Source organism: Schistocerca cancellata, chromosome 1, assembly GCF_023864275.1.
Source record: "Schistocerca cancellata isolate TAMUIC-IGC-003103 chromosome 1, iqSchCanc2.1, whole genome shotgun sequence".
NCBI classification, from domain to species: domain Eukaryota; kingdom Metazoa; phylum Arthropoda; class Insecta; order Orthoptera; family Acrididae; genus Schistocerca; species Schistocerca cancellata.
In genome coordinates, this window is record NC_064626.1 from 599,420,276 (window position 1) to 599,440,694 (window position 20,419).

The 20,419-nt window shown below is 44.5% G+C and overlaps 1 protein-coding gene across 1 annotated transcript in view; it reads left to right on the top strand.

The window, feature by feature from the left end:
• The window catches only part of LOC126089446 (pickpocket protein 19-like), a 151,576-nt gene extending 132,352 nt beyond the window's left edge, over positions 1-19,224 (top strand). The window contains exons 6-7 of the mRNA XM_049906913.1: positions 10,426-10,692; positions 19,025-19,224. Of these exons, the coding sequence (XP_049762870.1) occupies positions 10,426-10,692; positions 19,025-19,224 (467 nt within the window). The remainder of the gene's footprint in view (positions 1-10,425; positions 10,693-19,024) is intronic.
• Positions 19,225-20,419: the final 1,195 nt, after the last annotated feature.

The window sequence follows — 20,419 nt, forward strand, 5'->3', positions numbered from 1 at the left end:
ACACGGCGCAAATATCTATACACATCACTGCTGCCACACGTAGAAGGAAGAAGAACCACGACGTAACCGCGACAAGGGCGGGAAACCAAACACAGATAGACAGCGAAGGTCACCAAAACGCGTAGTTGGGAGAGAGCACTGCTCAATAGCTTTTTTATTGGTAAAACAGGACCTGCCTTAGTGTACAAAACAGCAACATATTCTTCAGTTATAAGCTTCCTGCTGTCGAATGTAAAACATTATGTTCATTTTGTCTAGATCAAGGTCGAAATCAATGAGATCACAGCAGTCATAGGCAACAGGATGTGGCGAGAGCTATCAAACCCCTACATTCGCCAGTGGCTGTTTGCACATTGATCTCTCCAGCCTGTGTCGTTTGCCCACTAGTACTAGTGGCAGGACCTTCCTTAGGGGCGCCACCGGAAGCCGGGCGAAATTCTTATAACCCGAATTTTACATTGTAACCGGGCAATAGTCCTCGATGGCTCGACCAGTTGAAGGCTTGTGTATCGGGTTGAGTAGTCCATAGATGGAGGAAGGCGGCAAGCAAAAACGTTGGGATATCAGCTCTCAGTATATGGCGATCCAGTGTGGCAGCATCGGTGTGCAGTTAGAGCGACACAATTCGAGCAGGAGTCCATCTGGTCTGGGTAAGTTGTTAAGTGCAACCTTGTCTAGTGCAGCCTCAATATCATCCTGCGTAGACTCTTCTAAAAATGACATTGCTGCTATCTCATCAAGTGTGTGCGGCATGAACTGCAAAATGTCGTTGTTGACCCCGCCCTCTATATCTTCGTCTGGTAAAATCGGCGATAATGGTCTGCAAACGCTTCCGCAATGACCACACCGGTTGTCAAGGATCGACCATCAGCAAGAGTGAGGTCCATGGTTAATTGTCGTCGATAATGCTCTGCAAAAGCATTCACAACGGCCGCCTGGTTCGTTAAGGACCGACCATTCGCCTGTAGTGATGTCTTTGATTAATTGTCCTCGATCCCATCAAGCATGATCTGCTGCATAGATGGGATTTCACTGCATTCTCGATCTTGACGCCACCACTGCACAACGACCCCTTCCAATTTACGCCGCGTAAGAGACAATATTTTGGCTTTAATCAGGCGGATTGCCACCTGCTGGGCTGGTAATGGCCGTTGGGATGCGAGTTCGAAAAGCATCATGTAATAAAAGTCCCAACTGTGACGATTCCACTCAGCAATGCTCTATTCATGTTTTGTTAGCTCCTGCCGGAAAGCCAGTTTTGCACATTCCATCCACCAAGCCAAAGTCGAAGGATATCGTGTAAGACATCGTTCCTGGTCCTGGAGGTGTGCTGCGTGCATCTTCCAGATCCCAAGGCTGTACCCACTCGTTGCTGCTGTACATGTGAAGGGGCTATCGCCTGCGAAGGCAAGTGGCCATGGTTCGGCGTCCAACACTCCGAGCCAAGATCATGTGAGACACACATCCGATCAAGACGACTAGCCAACTAACTGGTAAGATATATGTGTCCGAGGCAGTCTCCCAAGTATCAATGAGAATTGGGGCTCGCCCCAATATCCGAAGCTCTTGACATGTGGGATTTGGTCTTCGGGGTGGAGCACATGCTACAGTCGTTGCCGAAGATATGTTGATCGTAACAACAAAGAAGCAGTGGGACGACTCCCTCCGAGTAGAGCTGCGATCTCTCGCGGCCTTTTTCGGTTCGTGATGGGAGGGTAAACGTTAACAATACATGCGCCCAGTGCAGTGATCACCAGCCTCCAGGCTGAATGGACGCAAGTCACTTCTTCGATTTCTATACTGTCATGCATTAGTATCGCCATGCTACTGCCAGTCTGACCACCCAGTGTCATATATGTTTCATAACCATATAAATCCGGGAGAGGCACTAAGTACACCTCTTGCAGTGAAGCAAAGTCAATATCCGACACACAAAGCGTCTCTCGCAGAAGATGTAGTTTCACCATTGTTCTAATAAAAAAGACTGTTCAAATGTGTGTGAATTCCTAAGGGACCAAACTGCTTAGATCATCGGTCCCTAGACTTACGCACTACTTAAGCTAACTTAAACTAACTTGTGCTAAGAACAACACTGCTATGTTGCTGTTATCGTATTGAGATTAACTGTGGTGTAACGATAAGCCTGATATCAAACTACAGATGCTAAGTTATTCATTAGGTCAGAAATGTCGATTAAGTACCACCCTGCGTTGTACATTCAGCCATCCCCGAAGCTACGGCCGGAACCATTTCTAAAGTGCCAGCTGGTGCAACTTGCATGGCCCCCTGCCCCAAGCACGAACACAGAGGAAGTCTGTCTTCCATCACCTCCTCAGGACGTGGGATGGGTGCCCATCTCCGCCATGTGGGGGCGGCACCCTTCTTCCGTATTAGTGTCCGATCACTCAGCTGCCGTATGTACAAAACAGTCCCACGCTGCAGCTGGCAACGGTTGCCTCTGTGGGAGCCTCGTCTTGGAGGTTGGAGTCCACATACTCCAGCGGCTGGCCCTCAACCTTTTCGTAAGTTCCCCTGCACCTCCGTTTACAGCGCTTTGGGATCATTGGTTTTGGGCGTGCCATTCTGTGTCAGACGAAGGCAGCAACTCACGACACTCCGGCATAAAGACTGCAGTTGGTACGTTCAGCGAGTCTGTAGGACACTCTATTGCCATAACCGTCGTCATCTTCAAACGGTAGCGGAGCACGACACCGAGAAAGGCCGTTTTATCTTCCCACCAAATCTGAGGATTGGGTCATGAGACAGTATCGGATGCTGTGCTGAAGTGGCAACAGTTGTGAGGGTGGCAACATAACTCACGAGAAGCAGCATCAGAGGCGATGGCAGCGCCATGTCCGCTGGTGGTTACTGCGTGATCCGGAGTTGGATGCATTCGGATCGGAGGTGTCCGTCCTTCCGACATCTGGAAGAGCTTTTTGGTTGCCCGTCATAAATGACGATGGCACGACAGCCTCCGATATGAAGATATGAGACAGCATGTCAAGTTCAATTGGGACCTGTCAGACTCCTTTTAGGACAAGGTATGTTCGGAATTGAGTCAATCATTCCGCAACATGACTATACATCGCGCTGTGGGGGCAAAGAATGCTGTAGGGGCAAAGAATGCTGTAGGGGCGAAGAACTGACTCAACGTGTCCCACTGAAAGTTCGAATATCCTGATTGTGTGGAGACCCAAGCCACCTTCACCGCCGTCCATAGTACTAACATTGCCATCAGCATGGCAGAAGTACAGGCCCTGTTTCGTCTCCCAAAGGATCTCTTCACGATGCATAAGTGTATGCTGATGATGTCCGCTGCCAGAATGTTGACCTCTTCTCGTAAAAGTCATTCTACTTCGAGTGCTTCTGGTCGTGAAAATTCGTTTGGGAACGTAAATTTGAGCGTCAATTTTCTGTATTGATTCGCCATGCTGATCTGTATGCTTAAGCTGTCGCGTACGGAACTACCAAGCACTGAGTTAACAACACGAGCACTCACTCTGTGACGAGGACGCAAACAGCACGTCTGCACCTCTACACTACCAAAGGAAAACTGGCCGCTTCGGGTATCTGGCACATCTCCCAGACTGACCCAAACCTCCATATGTCACCATGTGTTGACGTCTTGCACTCGCACAACTGCTGTGATTCCCACACAGGGAAAGACTTATTTATTATTGTCGAAGTCTGTTTAGGCACATGATACTATTTTGCAGTGGCTGTGTTTTACGGTGCACTATATGAGGTTTGGAGGTTTGGTTTGATCCGGGAAATGTGCTCAGATGGCCAAAAAGGGTTAAGGCTGTCACTCCTGTAATGTGGGAAACCCTGGTTCGAGTCCTGGTCTGGCATAAATTTTCCTAGTCTGCCATAAATCTGCTGAAAGACTTTGTGTAAAACACGGAAACTGGAAAATAGTAATTAAGTTATTGTGAAGCTGTGATTAATATTCCCAGATGCCTAAAGAGATGCCTGAAAAATGTACATCTGTGAACCCTACACAAATTCTAATTATTTTCTTATATGCAATAAATATTTTGCCTAAGTGAAGAGGTGCTCCAGAATATTACCCCAAAGAGATCGGCGAACAAAAGCATGCAAAATATGTTAACTTATTGCTTATAGATCTCTAATGTTGGCAATTATTTTATGGCAAAAGTATCTGGGCCTGAACGTTTTAGTTGGTCTTTCCTGTTTAACTTTTCATCAATATGTGGACCTAAAAGTTCTGTGTGTTACGTGCCTTTGGTCCGTATGGACGAGTTATTAGCCACGAAAAGTGGAACAACGTCAGGGGCTGATACCTATGCAAGAGGTTCCGTGGAAAAATACAGATATCCGATCCCGTGTCCCCAAGAAAATTCCATTCTGTCTTCCGATCAGTTATGAAGAGGCGCAGAGACGGCGACTGACAATCGGATGCGCCTACTTCTGACTGGTGTTGCTGTTTAGGAAGGCGCATGGCAAAGTGCATTTGTGCGCCTTGTCTCCGATATTTCTATGATGCTGTGCTGTGCCACCCGCTACTGGACAGCTCGGAGAGGTAAGACCTCTGGACGTCCTTCAAAAGCATCATCTGTAGTTTCGGTCAGAAATTAGCTCGCCGATCTGTCGGCTCAGTGCATCAGCCTTGTCCGTGAGGCAGTCGTTATCTGCGGGCGTCACTGTCGATGCAGTGCTGCATGCCGCCGCTGCTGAACTACATGAGGACGACACGATCTCCGCGTCTTGGATTCTATTTGCCAGATCTGGCACGGTGTCTAGCCACTTCTTCGACTGGGACGCTATAACGGCCTTTACCGATGCTCCACAGTGATGTGCGCACAGTGTATCCGGTACCGTGCTCGTGTCGACCTTGCTGAGCAGATGTCGGAGGTACTGCGACAGCCTTCTGTTCTCGATGTCTTCCTGCGTAAGAACTTACCTCAATTGCTCTTCCTGTGAAACTGACACATTGCGGATCTACTCTGCCTTGAGCCGCTCGTATGATTCTATCTCCGGAGCAATGGTTATTACGTCTTGTACTTCTGGAGAGTAACAGTGGTCAAACTGACTGATAAACAACGTGAATTTTGTGGAGTCAACTACTACTCCGGCGCAGAGAAAACTTGCCTCGACTTGAGTCAACTATAACGCTGGATTGCAGGGCTGAAACGAGGGTAGTTGCACAGTAAATCTTGATACTGCGGGTATGTCTACCATTTCTAAAAATTCTTGACTCTTGAAAATTCGGTAGTTATTCCGATGTATCGCTATTTACTCTCGTAGCTCAGCCACGTGCATATAAGAAATATTAATCTGCTACATCATTAACAACATTTCATTTAGAATAAACCAGGTATCGTTGCACATGCTGATCAATCCAAACATATCATGAAAAGAGGTAAGTAAAATCGTTCGCAGAGATAGGTATATCAGCTGAGTTAAATAAAGTTTTTGTTGGAACAAAACAGTCATAGAGCGTCGCTCTGCAACAAAGAGAAAGTTGGTCACAGCGCTCCTGGTGGCCAGCACTCGGACCCTTTTGACAGCTTTAGCCGGACAAATCAACTAACGACTTGTTATTGATGTGTGTTGATTTCTGCCACTTCAGGTTCACTAACTTGTCATTACCCCTCCCATTCAGGTATATGTCATGGGAAGTATATCTTCATCTCTCTCTGCAAATACTGGAACAGAACCAATATGAGAATCTGCTTATGTCTGCAGTCTCCCCCCTCCCCCTCAGCTCCATGTTTATCAGCTTTATAGCAGAATTAACCCAGGATTGGTCAAGGCGATGGAACCTCCACAAAACCCAGTTCTGCGCGCTCAATAGCTGCCCTTCTTTTGTCCAGTTTTTTTGTCCACTTTGTTTTTAATTTTTTAGCCAGGCCGTTTCCAGTTCCCTCAGCTGCATTGGTATAACAGAGTAGACATATTACTGAATGAATGAGTAGCCAAATATCGTTCTACAATGTAGGATGCATATATGGTGGTTTATACTCGTATCTTGTAGCCGACATACTCAAATCTGAAGATGGTGCGAAGCCGATCACAATTTTGCAAATACATACAATATAGATGGAGAATTAAATTCGTTGTACAGTCCTCCATTGCGGGTTTTCTCAAATTAGACACTATGTCAGTGTTTTCAAAGAATGCCTAACTACAGTTAGTTCGCTGTGTAGCTTTAAGAGATGCTAGGGGATGTACAAGGTGAGGCCAGCGCCCCCCCCCCCCCCACTCCCATGCCCCTCCTCCGCCCTCCCTACCCTCCCCGAGTCCTCGTTCTCCCCACCCGAAGAAATAACCACCGATTTGTATGCCCCCATTATCACTAGATAAGCAAAAGAAATTTTGATGTTAAGTCGTTACCGTACAGTCCAGAGACAAGGGAAGAAGGAGATGGGTAGGGATGCAAAAAAATAATACAAAAATCTTTCTTCGATGAAAATTTCATGTTAGACTAGTTCTTGTTAAGGAGAGTCGGATGGTTCTATCTCGGCCATATTAAATTATATGACTTTAGGAACATTTTTCTCCCTAACCAATTGACGTATTATCATGCTTTTTTGTTGTGTTCCTTATATCTTTATCTTCATCTTAAACTGATAAGTTTTAAAAATAATAAAAACTTATATTTTAAAAAAATATTTTTAAAGTAGACATAAAAACTGCGATTTTTTACTTTAATTAAATTTATATCATAGTTCTTTAAAAGATATTCATATTTCCTCAGCTTAAATCAACAACTAACAAATAAGGAACACTTTTTAAAAAATCATGTTGATAACATTAATAGTAGCTAAGAAAAATGTTCCTAACCATCGAAACACACAGTTGTCGGGGAAACGCAAGTAAAGATAAGACTATTAAACAAGGATTTTATTCTTACTTTAGTACATACCAGCCTCATATGAAGGTCTATCTGGATCTTCTACTTCTTCGAACTGGTCCTCAATCTTTCTTCTTGCTTGCTGTGTGGTCTGGCGACACTTTACCTCAATTCCTGTTACTGCTTTGTCCGCTTTTTTAATCCGAAGTTCGTCGTCCTTTTTCAAAATCTTGACACAGTTCTTGCCCGGAGATATGCCTAGATGACTCAAAATTTACACTTTGCTAAATTTCCTTCATTGAAACTTGTAATAGCTTCGTACACTCCCAACTGAAATGAAGTCATCAAAATAAAAGTTGCTTTTGGTAGCCGCGACCTTACAACATTGTTGAACGACTCTGACGGATTTTGCGTTCCACCATGCAGATACTTACGCAAGAGATCAGGATGTGCCAAGTCTCTATTTGTGGGTTTTACTTGTTCCATGACAGCGAAAGGAGGATGAGTGTGGTCATTGTGGTCATGAGGTTTCATTTTTCTCTTGGGCTTTTCGGAATTTGCACCAGCTTCTCTCACCTTTGGGGCATAGTCCGTGTCCAGACGTGTCTTTTGTTGGTAGCCGTCAAATGAAAAAATTCTGCCCAGACCGCTGCCTTTACGTCCTTTAGAGTTTTTGTAGCATTCCTTCTTATAATTAGGTCATAATATAGTTGTATTTGATTTATAGCCTCACTAGTAAGGCGGCCACGACCCCCGATGCCGTCGGAAAGTTTTGTTGCCGCGCGGGATTAACCGAGCAGTCTACGCGCTGCAGACATGGACTGTGCGGCTGGTCCCGGCGGAGGTTCGAATCCTCCCTCGGGCATGGGTGTGTGTGTTCGTCCTTAGGATAATTTAGGTTAAGTAGTGTGTAAGCTTAGGGACTGATGACCTTAGCAGTTAAGTCCCATAAGATTTCACACACATTTGAACATTTGAACAAAGTTTTGTTTTCCAAAGTTTCTGTTTCAATTTCCTGAGGCGACTACTCATCTGCTCCTGGACGTGACCGCAACATTCCAATTTTTCAATTGAGAAGTCGGAACCATATGGTTTGGCCTCAGAAACCTTAGGGTAAGAAGCACTGTCCCCGTCTCCTAAGCAATACTTGTACCGCACTCCGTATTTTGCCAGCGATTATTGGAACATTTCCAGAATTCCTTTTACCTCCATTCCTTCACTTACTCCAGAGTAGTTAGATAGGCAATCGGCATCGTGATTGTTAGTCATTCTATTTTCGCATCTGCAATACTTGGATAAACTTTTAACATCAATTACCTTGCCTGTCTTTTCTGCTATTGCAGTTACAATTCCATTGAGTGAAGTGTGACCCCTACGTTGCCACGATCCGTCAAATATTGCTGTCAAGTCTTTATTACCACCATTTTCACCGACACTTTCTTCAACAGCAGCCTTCATGCTCTCTTCACAGTCCTCTTTTGCAACATCTCGAAGCATCTTATTGTAATATTTAAAAGCTGGCGGAGTCGGCAAGTTCATTACACCGCAGAAAGTTTTCGCCGCTTCTTCACCTTTTCCAATACATCGGAATGCGTAGGCTAATCGAACATTCACTTCTGATTCCTTAGAGACTGGTAAGCATGGAGAATTAGTAGTGGACACTTCAAAAGAACAATCACTGCACTTTATTACTATCGGTACTTGTAAGCCTAGCCTCGTTCCAGTAGAGACGGTAAGGGATCCTTTACATTTTACGCACACCGCAATTTGGCGAACTAGGCTACCTAAACTGTTGATATTAACAATATCATAGCATCCTTCTTCTTTTCCATATATCTCATATTTAGCCAAGTTACGGTTAAGCTACTTAGAAGAAGAGCTTGTTTCAGAAGCACGAGCAGCTTCAGTACTAGTACTAGGCCTAGGCTCACCTTCTCAATGAACTTCCACTTCGGATTCACCACAATGCAAAAACTGTTTTGGTTCGTCTCCTCTCACTGAACTCACGTCTTCTTTTCTTGTTTTGTATTCGCGGCATTTTTACATAATATAAATTTATTTGCTGAGATCTAAGCACTGAAATACCAATATCGTAAACAAACTTCACTTTCAATCGCCACAAACAAAGAACTGAAAACACCAAAGTGAACTGGCAGCTGTTTTCGTCATTGTTACCAACAGTATTTCATAAGTGTTTCCAACTAAGCTTTCAAACAGCTGTGCTATAACAAGTAGTCACTAGCGAGTAAAAAGAAGATTGAGTTCATGAAAAGTGTGCCTTGCAGGGTTTTACTAAAACGCTTGTAAAACGGAAACCACTCCACATAAATTAATAAATTTGGTATCAACTTAAACCGAAATATATGCGTAACAAAAAAAGTGCAAAAAATAAAAATCAAAAATTTTGAACCAAACAACCATCCGACTCCCCTTAAAGGCACAAAAATTATAAATCATACAACTCCTATATCTATACTGCTTACCTCTGTTGTCTGGGGTATTTCTACTGCGCTTCACATTGTCAGTTGGAGTATTTTTCTGTGTGGATAACTAAAAAGTACATTGAGGAGTCCGAAGAAACCTGAATATATGCGACCATGTTGCATTCACCACATGTCGATCAACGATTATGTAAGTTCGGAAATATTTGTCAAATATTTACCAACTATTTACTATTAAAAGTAGTAGGAAATTCTACGCCCATTGGGTCCACGAAGGTTGCATTAACAAAGAACAATGTAGGAGCTTCTCACATAGATCTATAGACCGGTACCAATGTCTTCTTAACCTTATATTGTTACTTTTCATCACTGTCAGACCTTAGACACGAAGAATTCAGGAATATTAAGCAATAGTGTGGGAGCCAGAGAGCAACAAAAAATAAATAAAAATATCCCTTAATCTTCCTCAGTTTATTTCAAGTTTACGAAACTCATCTGTCTGTTCATTTGATTAAAACGTTCTTTGGATGGCTATTAGCCCTAAAGTCCTAGAGCTGCCGAAATGTAACTGACTTATCACATGAAGAACGCACTCATTTGCAAAAACAGAATTGACAAAAACCTTCTCTCTAAACTCCACAGAACATGAAAACCGGCCTTTTACATTGCGCAAGTAATCTGCCACGCGCCTCCAGATGTCTAATTTCAAACATCTGATCTAGTGCCGTGCTTGAGCACGACTCAAACAAGTGTAGCAGTTTACATTACATCTCGAGAAATCTCAGGCTTGCTGGAGCTGTCGATTGCCGCGTTATGTATCTACTACTATTGATACTGTCTGCATGGCATGTGCTAGTATTATTAATATACTGTGAATTTTAAAAGTAAAAATAAGTGCGGAAAACGGACTGCAGTCAGTATCTTTTAGGGTACACGCTGTCTAGAGACATCGGTTGGTACTATCTGGACGACGGGTCTCGCTGTTGGAATTTATTTTCGTGTTCCCAGTTACAGTCAGTTTAATATTAATAAATCTGTTTTATTTAGTAGGCATTTAATTCCTAATTAATTTCCTTCCTTGTTTGATATGAATTTTACCATTTCATTTTCAAGGCAATTAAAAGCTGATTACCTGACAGTTGCTGTATGCACAACCATTCTCTGAAGTAAAAGTGGTGACGTCGGGAAACAAAGCGTTAGAGAGATGGTTGGCGACAGGGGAGACGCGGCTCCCGGAGGCGTTGCCCCAGCGCTGCGGCCGCTGCCTGCCCGACTGCCAGGAGGCGGTGTACAGCGCGCGGCCGGCCGTCGCAAGGGACAGCAACCCGGCCGGCGCCACCGCCGCCGCCGCCGCCTACGTCGACGTCCACTTCTCGCAACCCTACGCCATCAAGTATCGCCGCGTGCTCACCTTCGACACGCGTCAGCTGCTCGGTAATCTAGCATCGCAACACAAATCTCTCCATCCTGTTGCTCTGTACCCCAATACTCCTCACGTGTTACATTGATAATTTTTACATCCATTCTGTCTCTGTTGCTACTTCGATGCTGTCTAACTTGTAGATCGGAACAGCTAATACCCATCTTTTGCATTGAATTTTTTAAACTGTTTTTAACCAAACATATTTCACCAGCAACTCACTCCACTGATACCCTATACAGTTCCCATGATGGCGCGATTAACTTAGCAGCAAGGGTGAGCGAAGCGAACAACAAGATCGTCACGTACATCTGATGGGAAACTCATCTGTCGAGTCCAGAGGCGCCATTGTGTGCGTCCTCAACCACAATAACGTACTTGTAAATAGTGTAAAAATTAAGACAACGTAAAAGTAGCACAGGTACAGAAATCAGTCGTAATGATTTCATTGCACATCTAGGGTTCCGTCATTCTGTGACTATCTTCAGTGGTAAAAAGCACTTGAAGAACCAGTTACAATAACGTAATATTGATATCTTATTAAAAGTACAGTTGCATAAGCTTTCAATGTAAGACAGTCATGAAATATGTACCAGTAAATACAAGTTAAAACATTAGAAACACTTGTTTATGCACATAGTCCCAACTGGTCTATTCGTGTCACATATTGAGTTCACAATGAAGTCGCTGTTTGGAGTTACAGCACAGCTACCTTCAATGTACCTCATACCTGTCTACAGCGCCCTCCTTACATGTATGATGCATTTACAACATCTGTTAACTTTACCTTTCCTCCACAATAAGTACATTTTATCCTTTTATTTATTATTTTACACTTTTTAAAAACATGAAACAAATAACGGGGTTGTAGCTCAAAGCAGTGACTAATATTTTACAATTTTACATGGTGGTAAATGTGTGAAATAGCCAGTGGCGTCAGCTACTGCTGCACATTTCACAACTGAACACAATTTAAAAACACATTGTTCAAATACCTAAGTTAATAAAATTTTATTAAAACCAAATACAGTTAACGGAATTGGATCAGACAAGAGTAGTGCTAAAAGTCGTACCATCAGCAGCATGTCGAGAGGCGACGAATCTTTCTGCTTTAAAATACCCTCTTTTATGAGTTTCGTATACAAATCCACTATAATTTACACAGTTTGGTCTTATAACTAATAAATCATCGACTACATCATCTAATAAAATCGGAAGTACAAAACACTTGTCTCTAGAAACTTTGAACACATATGCGATCTAGGAGGAGTGCAATCATAGCTGGGACATTATTGTCAGATAAGTGCGTCTTTTGGGATTGGAGCACAGTAGTCCAGTTTGGATTATGTGCACATACAAGAGTTTTCAATGTTTTAACTTACATTTACTGGTATGTATCTTATGACTGACTTAGATTTAAAGCTTATGCATTAGTGAGGCATGCATGTTGCCTTACTGTAATAGATTCTTCACATGTTTTTAGGACTGAAGTGACCGAAACCTAGATATGCAATAAAATCATTGGGACTGATTTCTGTACCCTTTACTACTTAAAATGAGTGCAGTCGCTGGACACAACTATTTCCCTATGGAATGAAACCTGATAACCTAAAAGTGCTGCCAAGAAATACTACATACCTCATAACAAAATATTTCCATTCATCTTTCTTTTTGTAGACCACTGAAAATACCAGTACAATGCTGTGAAACATGTATGGCGAAAAACGATACTAAAAACTCAGTTGGAACAGACAAGTAATGTCTATTCTTATTTACCAGATTAAAAATTTCTTTTTTTGTGACTATACTACTTTCTTCTATTTCAGCTCATATTTTATACTGATGGTATTTTCGGAGTAGGATATAAGCACTTATGACGATTGCAGAAACCACGACGAATGATGCATGTGATTAAAGTGAACTTGTCTCGTAGATTAGCTACGTGTCAATCCGCAACGCTGCTTTGAGTCATCAGTCTTCTGACTGGTTTCTTTCGACCGCCACGAATTCCTCTCCTCTCATTAGGATTATCAAACTCTGTATTTTCTTTAGCTTTGAGAATTCAATGTATCAATAATTGTTGCAGGAAGAATGTGTTAAACAGTTCTTGAGTTACCCTGTGGCACATACACTCCTGGAAATGGAAAAAAGAACACATTGACACCGGTGTGTCAGACCCACCATACTTGCTCCGGACACTGCGAGAGGGCTGTACAAGCAATGATCACACGCACGGCACAGCGGACACACCAGGAACCGCGGTGTTGGCCGTCGAATGGCGCTAGCTGCGCAGCATTTGTGCACCGCCGCCGTCAGTGTCAGCCAGTTTGCCGTGGCATACGGAGCTCCATCGCAGTCTTTAACACTGGTAGCATGCCGCGACAGCGTGGACGTGAACCGTATGTGCAGTTGACGGACTTTGAGCGAGGGCGTATAGTGGGCATGCGGGAGGCCTGATGGACGTACCGCCGAATTGCTCTACACGTGGGGCGTGAGGTCTCCACAGTACATCGATGTTGTCGCTAGTGGTCGGCGGAAGGTGCACGTGCCCGTCGACCTGGGACCGGACCGCAGCGACGCACGGATGCACGCCAAGACCGTAGGATCCTACGCAGTGCAGTAGGCGACCGCACCGCCACTTCCCAGCAAAACTAGGGACACTGTTGCTCCTGGGGTATCGGCGAGGACCATTCGCAACCATCTCCATGAAGTTGGGCTACGGTCCCGCACACCGTTAGGCCGTCTTCCGCTCACGCCCCAACATCGTGCAGCCCGCCTCCAGTGGTGTCGCGACCGGCGTGAATGGAGGGACGAATGGAGACGTGTCGTCTTCAGCGATGAGAGTCGCTTCTGCCTTGGTGCCAATGATGGTCGTATGCGTGTTTGGCGCCGTGCAGGTGAGCGCCACAATCAGGACTGCATACGACCGAGGCACACAGGGCCAACACCCGGCATCATGGTGTGGGGAGCGATCTCCTACACTGGCCGTACACCACTGGTGATCGTCGAGGGGACACTGAATAGTGCACGGTACATCCAAACCGTCATCGAACCCATCGTTCTACCATTCCTAGACCGGCAAGGGAACTTGCTGTTCCAACAGGACAATGCACGTCCGCATGTATCCCGTGCCACCCAACGTGCTCTAGAAGGTGTAAGTCAACTACCCTGGCCAGCAAGATCTCCGGATCTGTCCCCCATTGAGCATGTTTGGGACTGGATGAAGCGTCGTCTCACGCGGTCTGCACGTCCAGCACGAACGCTGGTCCAACTGAGGCGCCAGGTGGAAATGGCATGGCAAGCCGTTCCACAGGACTACATCCAGCATCTCTACGATCGTCTCCATGGGAGAATAGCAGCCTGCATTGCTGCGAAAGGTGGATATACACTGTACTAGTGCCGACATTGTGCATGCTCTGTTGCCTGTGTCTATGTGCCTGTGGTTCTGTCAGTGTGATCATGTGATGTATCTGACCCCAGGAATGTGTCAATAAAGTTTCCCCTTCCTGGGACAACGAATTCACGGTGTTCTTATTTCAATTTCCAGGAGTGTATGTTCGATTTGTAGGCTTGCTGCCGAATTTGCAAGTCAGGTGAGCAGTGGTACCCATCGATTTCGTAAAGACCATATAACGTCCCTCACCATATATCACTGGGCGTTGTGATGTGGAAAATACATGCGCTTTTTAAATTTTTCTTTTATTTTTTTAAAGGTAGAGCAGTATCTCAGATACGTGTGTCTATTTTTTCCTGCCTCATATCCTTCCTCGTAAACCACACTCACTTGAACTGACAGCCAAGGGACTCACTACACAAGCAAACTACCGTCTAGCTATTTCTCTCTCTCCATATTTCAAAGATTGCGTATTAGAGTCGCAATCCTCTCTTTACCATCAAAACCGGTTGAGACAAGGTCTGTCAATCTACAAAACTTTCTTTCTGACAATCTCTATCTCGAAGATCTGTGATTCGTTCGTTGCATCTGTAAAATGCAGGGTATGACCAGTTGCAAAAACTCAGCCGCAATAAAATACATAAAACTCTTTATGATAGACTAATAACAGCGAAGAATCACACCAGTAGAAACAGAAATACCAAATAACATTTAATTACTTTAAATCAATTGTTTGTAGTTTGTATGGCGCAAAATGTAAGCAAGTTTTCGCCAATCTCACAAGTCATTCACACCCTCCCGCCCTTCCCCCGCCCCAGCACTGGAAAAGTATGCAAGTTGCAGCGCGTCTTTCTCCAGTCTGTCATCGAAAGTCTGTTATTCCATTCTCTATTACAATACCCTTACTTACGATGGAATGCCTCAATATTTTACATACGCCCACCCTCTTCTAACACAAATTAAGTACTCCAATATTTTACCTTCGCGTCAGCTGCGTGATTCATCATTGCCAAAACCTGCACTCGTTAATACTGCTCTCCATCTTTTCTCTCGCCACCAGCGCACACATTCGGCAACACTAATTTCCGTCTCCTGTCCAAGTCTCACCTCCGTCTCCTTATAATTATTTCCCTCTTTGAACAGTCGCATACTTCTACTTTCAATCGTAGAGCTTGAAAGTTGCGTCCCGCTTCTGGATCAGAGTCGAGAAGCGTAAGTGAAATGCTGGTAATAAAACAAATATTTGAGAACATAGGACGAACTAGTGCAGTGCTCATTCTTTTCTCTGAATTCTTAATAAAACTCATCATTGAGTTTGACCTCTGTGCGCAACGACAACATCTTCACAGCGAGAACAACCTTAGGTGTGCACCAGGTTATATTTGTTATTAGTGGGTCGCCTAACCACGGAAAAGTTGTGGGACAATTCATGGCACAATGGAACCTAAGTCAAGACTGAGATTAACAAATACTTATTTCCTCTAATGACTGGCGAAAATCACCACACAAATTTAAAAATGACAGAATTCACTAAAACTCAAATCAAATAGCTAACTGACGCTAACACTTCGGGGAGGTATCAAAAATTGTGGAAGACTGTGTGGTGAAAGCGCAACAAGATCTGCTCATCTGTGCAGTTCACGAAATTAAAGTTAACAATACAACAAGATGCCAGAAATTTTATCCAAATTAAGCGACACAAGTTGCGTGGTGAAGTAAGAAACTAACAAGCTGCTTAGAACCTGGATCGTGCTGTTGCAGTCGTGACACATTTTCCCAGAACGATACATTCCAAAAGAACTCTATATGCTGTAGAGGACAATGCTGTAGCCGATGTGATTGAAAATAATATCACTTATTTCATGAGAAAATGGGGAAACGTTGCAGAAATTTTCCACTTTCGGTTTACAGAACGCAGCTTGACAAATAAGATGTTGGAATTGGGATGGACCAGTGTCCCATCGGTTGGTCGACTTCTTCATTGCAAGCACAGTGGCAGGACGACTCAGTTTGACTGGGCACACCAAATTTTGGTGCGAAAGTAACGGATCTACCCGCACTACCGTATCTCAGTGTCTCGTCCTTTAATATCAGAACAGAGTAGGTAGAAATATCACGCTCAATTATTTTGTGGAGACGGCCATGGCGGCACGGTGTCTTCTGCTCAGGGCTAGGTGAGGTGCTGGCTGTACCGAAAAAAGCAAAGAGCAGGCCGCAGCCTTACTTCTGCGAACGCTGCCCAGCTCCCAGCGGGCCTTCGCCGTTCCTAACGAGATTCACTGACCGTCTCCTACCAACAGCTTTCCACTCAACAAAACTGCACAGCTCATTCTCAATTAACCACGAAAAGATGTCAAGAATGAACCGATGTTGCCTAGTGATATGTAACAGTAATGTCACATTATCGCTTCATTTGTCTTTCAGAAACAATAAAAATTTTCTTGACAGTAATCCTCATTTGTCACATGCATACAGCATCCCAGAAATTTACTCAATCAGCTGCGTCAGTAAACGAACGCCAGCAGTTGTCCATCTGGATTATTGAAGAAAGCCCCATCTCGATTATTGAAGAAAGCAAGGTGTGATATTGCCTGTTCCGTTTACAATAGCGTTATCACCAACGGAACTCAAAAGTGCTCTAATTTTAGATGGAGGTCGGAAAACACATTTCACATCGCATTTCCGTAAAATACGACCGATCTTGTTGGACGTGTTTCCTACGTAAGTCCGTTAAGGATGATCTTGGACTGCGTAAGGCGAGTGTATATCGTATTCCTTGTAGCTGCGGCATGGCATATATTGGTCAAACTATCAGGACCGTGGAGGACCGATGTACTGAGCATAAACGGCACACACGAATACAGCAGCCAAGTAGATCTGCTGTTGCCGAGCATTGCTTGAATACTGGTCACCCCATGTTATATAGTAACACCGAGATATTGGCATGCACGTCCAGCTACTGGGACAGTGTTATTAATGAGGCAGTTGAGATTAAATTAGCGAGCAACCTCGTTAACAGGGATGGAGGTTTCTGTTTAAACTCTGTTTGGAATCCGGCTCTCTCCCTTGTCAAGAAACAGAGGGACAGACTCAATGCTATCTCACCTGCGAATTCGTAGTCTCACTATCGATAGCTCTGACTTTGGTCATCTTTGGTGGTAGTGTTCAGTGTGTGTGTTATCTTTCCTTCTTCAGTCCGCGAACCGAGGTTTTAAATTTGCATGTACGTCGCCTGTCCGTTGCAGTTTGCCTTGAAAATGGCGGGGTGTTCTCCCGCCGAAATATCGGCCGGTCGCTGAAAGTGTTACCTGGCTGAATTCCCGGAAGTTATTTGAAAATGAAAAAGCTGTTTATAACAAGTATATTTCTAGAAGCTGCTTCCACTAGTTTCAACTTGTGACTCATTACAACAAAAGAATGATTATATGTCATAAAAAAATTCCATGCTGGGATGTTAAAATTAGAGTCATAACTTGAAACTTCCTGGCAGATTAAAGCTGTGTGCTGGACCGAGACTCGAACTTGGGACCTTTGCCTTTCAAAGCAAATGGTCTAGTGACTGAGCTTCCCAGGGAAGTCTTGCAGGAGACTTCCTGTAAATTCTGGAAGGTAGGATATGAAGGACTGGTGGAAGTAAAGCTGTGAGGACGGGTCGTGAGTCGTGGTGTTGTGGTTGGGTAGCTCAGTCGGCAGTGCACTTGCCGGTAAAAGGCAAAGGTCCAGAGTTCGAGTGTCGGTCCAGCACACAGTTTCACTCTCCTAGGAAGTTTGATATCAGCGCACACTCTGCTGCAGAGTGTAAATTTCAATCTGAGAATTATAATGTGTTTGTATTAATGTGTTACTGGGGAGACTAATATTAGCGAATTTTTGGTCAAACGGACGTGTTACGGACATGATGGATCATAACAAGGCAACGATCAACAGCAGTTAACATGACATCCCCAATAGAAGAGAAAGTCTACTTATTTGTGTCTACTATTTACAGTTACGTAATGTACTTTACTGTGTGCAAAGAGATGCAAAATAAATGAAATATACAGATATTTAAAAAATAGAAGCTAGTGGAACATCAACGGGCGAGATGTAATTGTTGCTTAATAAATATGACGTAGAGACATGGGAACGAGCTGCACCACTAAATGGTGGCCTCTGCCACTAGTTTACACGGAAAAATAAATGGTTACGAAAAATTGGTTTTAAAATAAATTAATTTTGTTTGTTCTTCACAAAATTAAGTATTTTCATATTGACTTTATTTACAGAGTATTGTTAAAAATTTTCTTCCACTGAGACACAGCTCAGATCATGTAAGGATATGCTCAATTGAAAGGACGACAATGTCTTCGGCTTAGAGCTCCCTGCTGGGTGGTGTATGTCGACACCAGTTTTGCGGTAATCAGCACGACATTGCCAAGAGGCACGTGCCAGCAGTTGCCTTGTATCTTAACGTACGGGCCAATCGACGACCTCCTCCATAGCTGCTGCCGTGGAATCTGCTCACATCTCCCTGCAACGCGTGTGATCCTGGAACAGTTGTAGATGCCGTCCTACCCTTGGCATATGTCGTCGTAATGTTGCTTAAAATCCGTCTTGATTGCAAAAAAATTTTTTGCAATCAAGACGGATTTTAAGCAACATTATAAAATCACTGATTGCTGTTATCCCACAAGACATTATGTCTGTTTTTGCAAAATATGTCGTCGTACAAAATAATGTATAATTAACGGATAGGTACTTGATGACAGCATGTTGCCGAGATTCGTCGTGATACAGTAGATGTGACTGAAGCAGTAAAGTGTTGTGTTTATAAAGCTATCTTTTTTATTTATTGTTCTTTTTACGATTTTCCTCAGTTTGTTGACAGAATGACAGTGTTGCAACCTTAGCCTGGTAAGCACGTGTTGTGTGGGTGGAGAGACAGTGAGGTGTGCGGGTGTGCGGGTGCGCAGTGTCGCTGGGCGGCATCGCGAGCCTCTTCCTGGGCGTCAGCCTGCTGACCGTAGCCGAGCTCCTCTACTGGGCGGCCCGCATCGCCGCCGCCACAGCCGCCGCTGTCCGCCGTCGCTCGCCTGGAGCCTCACCTGCTCCACCATCTGCCGACAATCCCTGCACCACTCGAGGCGCCTGTACGAGGCCGGCCGTATGGTAGTCTGTAGGAGGGCGGGCCTAGACCCGCGGCTATGCACTATTTTTAATACACTACTGGCCATTAAAATTGCTACACCAAGAAGAAATGCACATGATAAACGGGTATTCATTGGACAAATATACTATACTGGAACGGACATATGATTACATTTTCACGCTATTTGGGTGCATAGATCCTGAGAAATTAGTACCCAGAACAACCACTTCTGGCCGTAATAACGGCCTTGATACGCCTGGGCATTGAGTCAAACAGAGCTTGGATGCCGTGTACAGGTACAGCTGCCCATGCATCTTCAACACGATACCACAGTTCATCAAGAGTAGTGACTGGCGTATTGTGACGAGCCAGTTACTCGGCCACCATTGACCAGACGTTTTCAATTGGTGAGAGATCTGGAGAATGTGCTGGCCAGGGCAGCAATCGAACATTTTCTGTATCCAGAAAGGCCCGTACAGGACCTACAACATGCGGTCGTGCATTATCCTGCTGAAATGTAGGGTTTCGCAGGGATCGAATGAAGGGTAGAGCCACGGGTCGTAACACGTCTGAAATGTAACGTCCACTGTTAAAAATGACGTCATTGCGAACAAGAGGTCACCGAGACGTGTAACCAATGGCACCCCATACCATCACGCCGGGTGATACGCCAGTATGTCGATGACGAATACACGCTTCCAATGTGCGTTCACCGCGATGTCGCCAAACACGGATGCGACCATCATGATGCTGTAAACAGATCCTGGATTCATCCGAAAAAATGACGTTTTGCCATTCGTGCACCCAGGTTCGTCGTTGAGTACACCATCGCAGGCGCTTCTGTCTGTGATGCAGCGTTGAGGGTAACCGCAGCCATGGTCTCCGAGCTGATAGTCCATGCTGCTGCAAATGTCGTCGAACTGTTCGTGCAGATGGTTGTTCTCTTGCAAACGTCCCAATCTGTCGACTCAGGGATCGAGACGTGGCTGCACGATCCGTTACAGCCATGCGGATAAGATGCCTGTAATCTCGACTGCTAGTGATAGGAGGCCGATGGGATCCAGCGCTGCGTTCCGTATTACCCACCTGAACCCACCGATTCCATATTCTGCTAACAGTCATTGGATCTCGACCAACGCGAGCAGCAATGTCGCGATACGATAAACTGCAATCGCGATAGGCTACAATCCGCCCTTATCAAAGTCGGAAACGTGATGGT